Here is a 2,500-nt window from a genome sequence, read left to right on the forward strand (position 1 = left end):
TGGGATATCTCTCACCTTACCCTCGTCAATTTCACCTCCACTCAACTCCACCAACTCCACCACTACCGAGTCCACTCCACGCCTCCCTCGGCCCCTTTCCCAAGGTACTCCGCTCCCCAAGAGGTCTTCCTTCCGTCGCAAGAAGAGTAAAAGGAGTTCGGAGTCTGAGTTGAACCTTGAATGTGAGTTTCCCTTAAGGGGGGCGTCCTCGAATTTTTTTTCCTTAATATTAATGTTATTATTATTATTATTATTATTATTATTATTATTATTATTATTACTTTTTTTTTTGTGTGTGTGTAAGCGTTGCGTGTGGGTGTGGACGTCGGTGGATGGGTGGGTGTGTGGGTGTGGGTGTGTGATGGGTGAGTCAGTAGAGCAGCACCGAGGTCAAGACTGCCTGCACCCAGTCCCTTGGATGTAGGGACTAGCGGATACAGGAAGGGGCGCCATCTTCACCCGCTCATCCCGAGGTACGAGGGAGAGCCTGTGGCCTTGACCTCCGTCCTGCTGTAGCCCTGCCTACCCGGCCGCACCCTCGTCACCAAACGAACTTTGACGTCGTGTACTGCACCTCCCACTTCCCTAGCCGGCCAGTCCCACATATTTAGGTGGAGTCAGTAGGAGGATAGCAGGCGGGGCTTCTTGGGTCAACTGGAAGCAAGCGGACTATACAGTACAACGTGTCCCCATCTATGCGTAAGGAGTTCGACGGCGAGTTGGATGCGTGGATCAGAAACGGCTGGCTGGTGCCTCACGACGAACAGCACCATGGAGCATCACGAGGGCTCGTGCCACTCACGGCAGCTCGCCAGAACAACGGCGGCAAGGTGCGGCCTGTCCTTGACTATCGTGAACTCAACGACCACGTGACCGCCTTCACGGCTGACAGTGACGTGTGTGCTGATCAGTTGCAAATGTGTTAATCGGCAGCTGCGGGCGTTTCAAACAGTGATAGTGCAAGGTCAACGGTAGTGTCTGACGCGTCTTGGATTCGGGCTCAGCGTAGCACCGATGGTCATGAAAGCCGTCGAGGTACGGGACGCGTTCAACAAGCTCAGGAGCAGCATTCATGCGACGCCGCGTCCGGCGATGAGAGAGGCGATGAGTACAGCGAGGGAGATCCTGTATGGATTAGAAACCGTGGCGAACGCGGCACCGCAACGTTGCAGCCCGGGGTTGTTACGAGGGTGATCTCGCCGCAGGTAGCGGAGGTTGACGGTGTCCCGCGGCACGTGCGAGACTTGGGGCACAGAAACCCTGATCCGCCCGACGAAAGCAGCAGGCCAGACGTTCACGAGGCTTACGACGACCCCCCAATGTACATAGGAGTGCAAGCTCAGGAGCCGCAGCAGGAGCAGGGGCGGCGGGACCCACAAGCACAGACAGGAGGGGCCGTGCACCCTGAGCCCGACCCCGCGGCGGCAGCACAGGAAACTGTACTGAGGCGAAGCCAGTTGTGTCATCTCCGCGGACAAGCAACAAATTTAAGGCTCGTAGTCGGAGGATTCCGTCATCAGGTTGCGTGACGAAACCTCCAGCCTGTTGGGGAGAAGTCTTAACGAATCGCAGTGAGGATGCTACTCTGCCGCCAACAACTCCCTGACCGTAAGTCGTCTATGGACATACACGCCGGCGCCAAAGGAGTGACCCGGTCGGTACTCACATCTTTAAGGGAACACCCGCTACAAAAGCAGGCGAAACTCCCCAATGCGGTCGGTGAAATTCAGCCATGTCATCAGGCGGATTGGGTAAAACTCAGCCGCCCACCCCAACATTTTCGGGTCGTTCGGCCGTCGCTGCGAGTGGGCCAAACGGCCATATTTGGGATATGCGTCTGCTCGCCGCTCTTCATATGCCTCTGCAGCGCGGTAATAGGTTTTTGCTGTCCCGCTAAGATTAGACTTCCCAACAACGTATCTCCGTCCTGCTGCAACTGTGGGACCTTCATTTTTCATCATCACGGCACACGCTCCTGTAGCGCCAGATTAGGCCCGTGTGGAAATGCCGCCATCGGGGTGCGTGACGAAATCTCCAGCCTAGTTTGCATCACAGACCTGTCATCACTCAATCTCGTGCGGCTGAAGCTGCGAACGACTAGTTAGAAGGCCAGAGTCTCGTTCGTTAACGGAATTAACCAGACGAATCGCTCCACCAACTAAGAACGGCCATGCACTGACACCCACCGAATCGAGAAAGAACTCTCAATCTGTCAATCCTTCCGGTGTCTGGGCCTAGTGAGGTTCCCCGTGTTGTCAAATTATGCCACAAGCTCCACTTCTGGCGGTGCTCTTCCGTCGTTTCAGCTTTACAGCCATACCGTATTTCCCCCGGAACCCAAAGATTTTGGTTACCCGGAAGCTGCCCGCCGGGTCATGGAAATTACGCCGGCGGCTGGTCAGCATCGTTAGGTTTCGAACTAGGGCGGCATCTGTTTGGAGGATTGGAGTTATTAGACTTTAGGAATTACCGCGGCTGCTGCCACCAGACTTGCCCTCGT

At 55.5% G+C, this 2,500-nt stretch overlaps 2 protein-coding genes across 54 annotated transcripts in view; one reads left to right on the top strand and one right to left on the bottom strand.

Annotated features, from left to right (window-relative positions):
- Positions 1-2,500, top strand: part of LOC126987089 (microtubule-associated tumor suppressor candidate 2 homolog) — a 41,957-nt gene that overhangs the window by 19,764 nt on the left and 19,693 nt on the right. For 2 of the 4 annotated variants that reach the window (XM_050843758.1, XM_050843757.1), the window contains exon 2: positions 1-182. This exon is cut by the window's left edge and continues 747 nt beyond it. The exons of the other annotated variants lie outside the window; for them this stretch is intronic. In XM_050843758.1, the coding sequence (XP_050699715.1) occupies positions 1-182 (182 nt within the window). The remainder of the gene's footprint in view (positions 183-2,500) is intronic. 4 annotated transcript variants of the gene reach the window in all.
- Positions 1-2,500, bottom strand: part of LOC126987090 (uncharacterized) — a 23,829-nt gene that overhangs the window by 4,916 nt on the left and 16,413 nt on the right. The gene's annotated exons all lie outside the window — the stretch shown is intronic.

Source organism: Eriocheir sinensis, chromosome 64 (genome assembly GCF_024679095.1).
Source record: "Eriocheir sinensis breed Jianghai 21 chromosome 64, ASM2467909v1, whole genome shotgun sequence".
NCBI lineage: Eukaryota > Metazoa > Arthropoda > Malacostraca > Decapoda > Varunidae > Eriocheir > Eriocheir sinensis.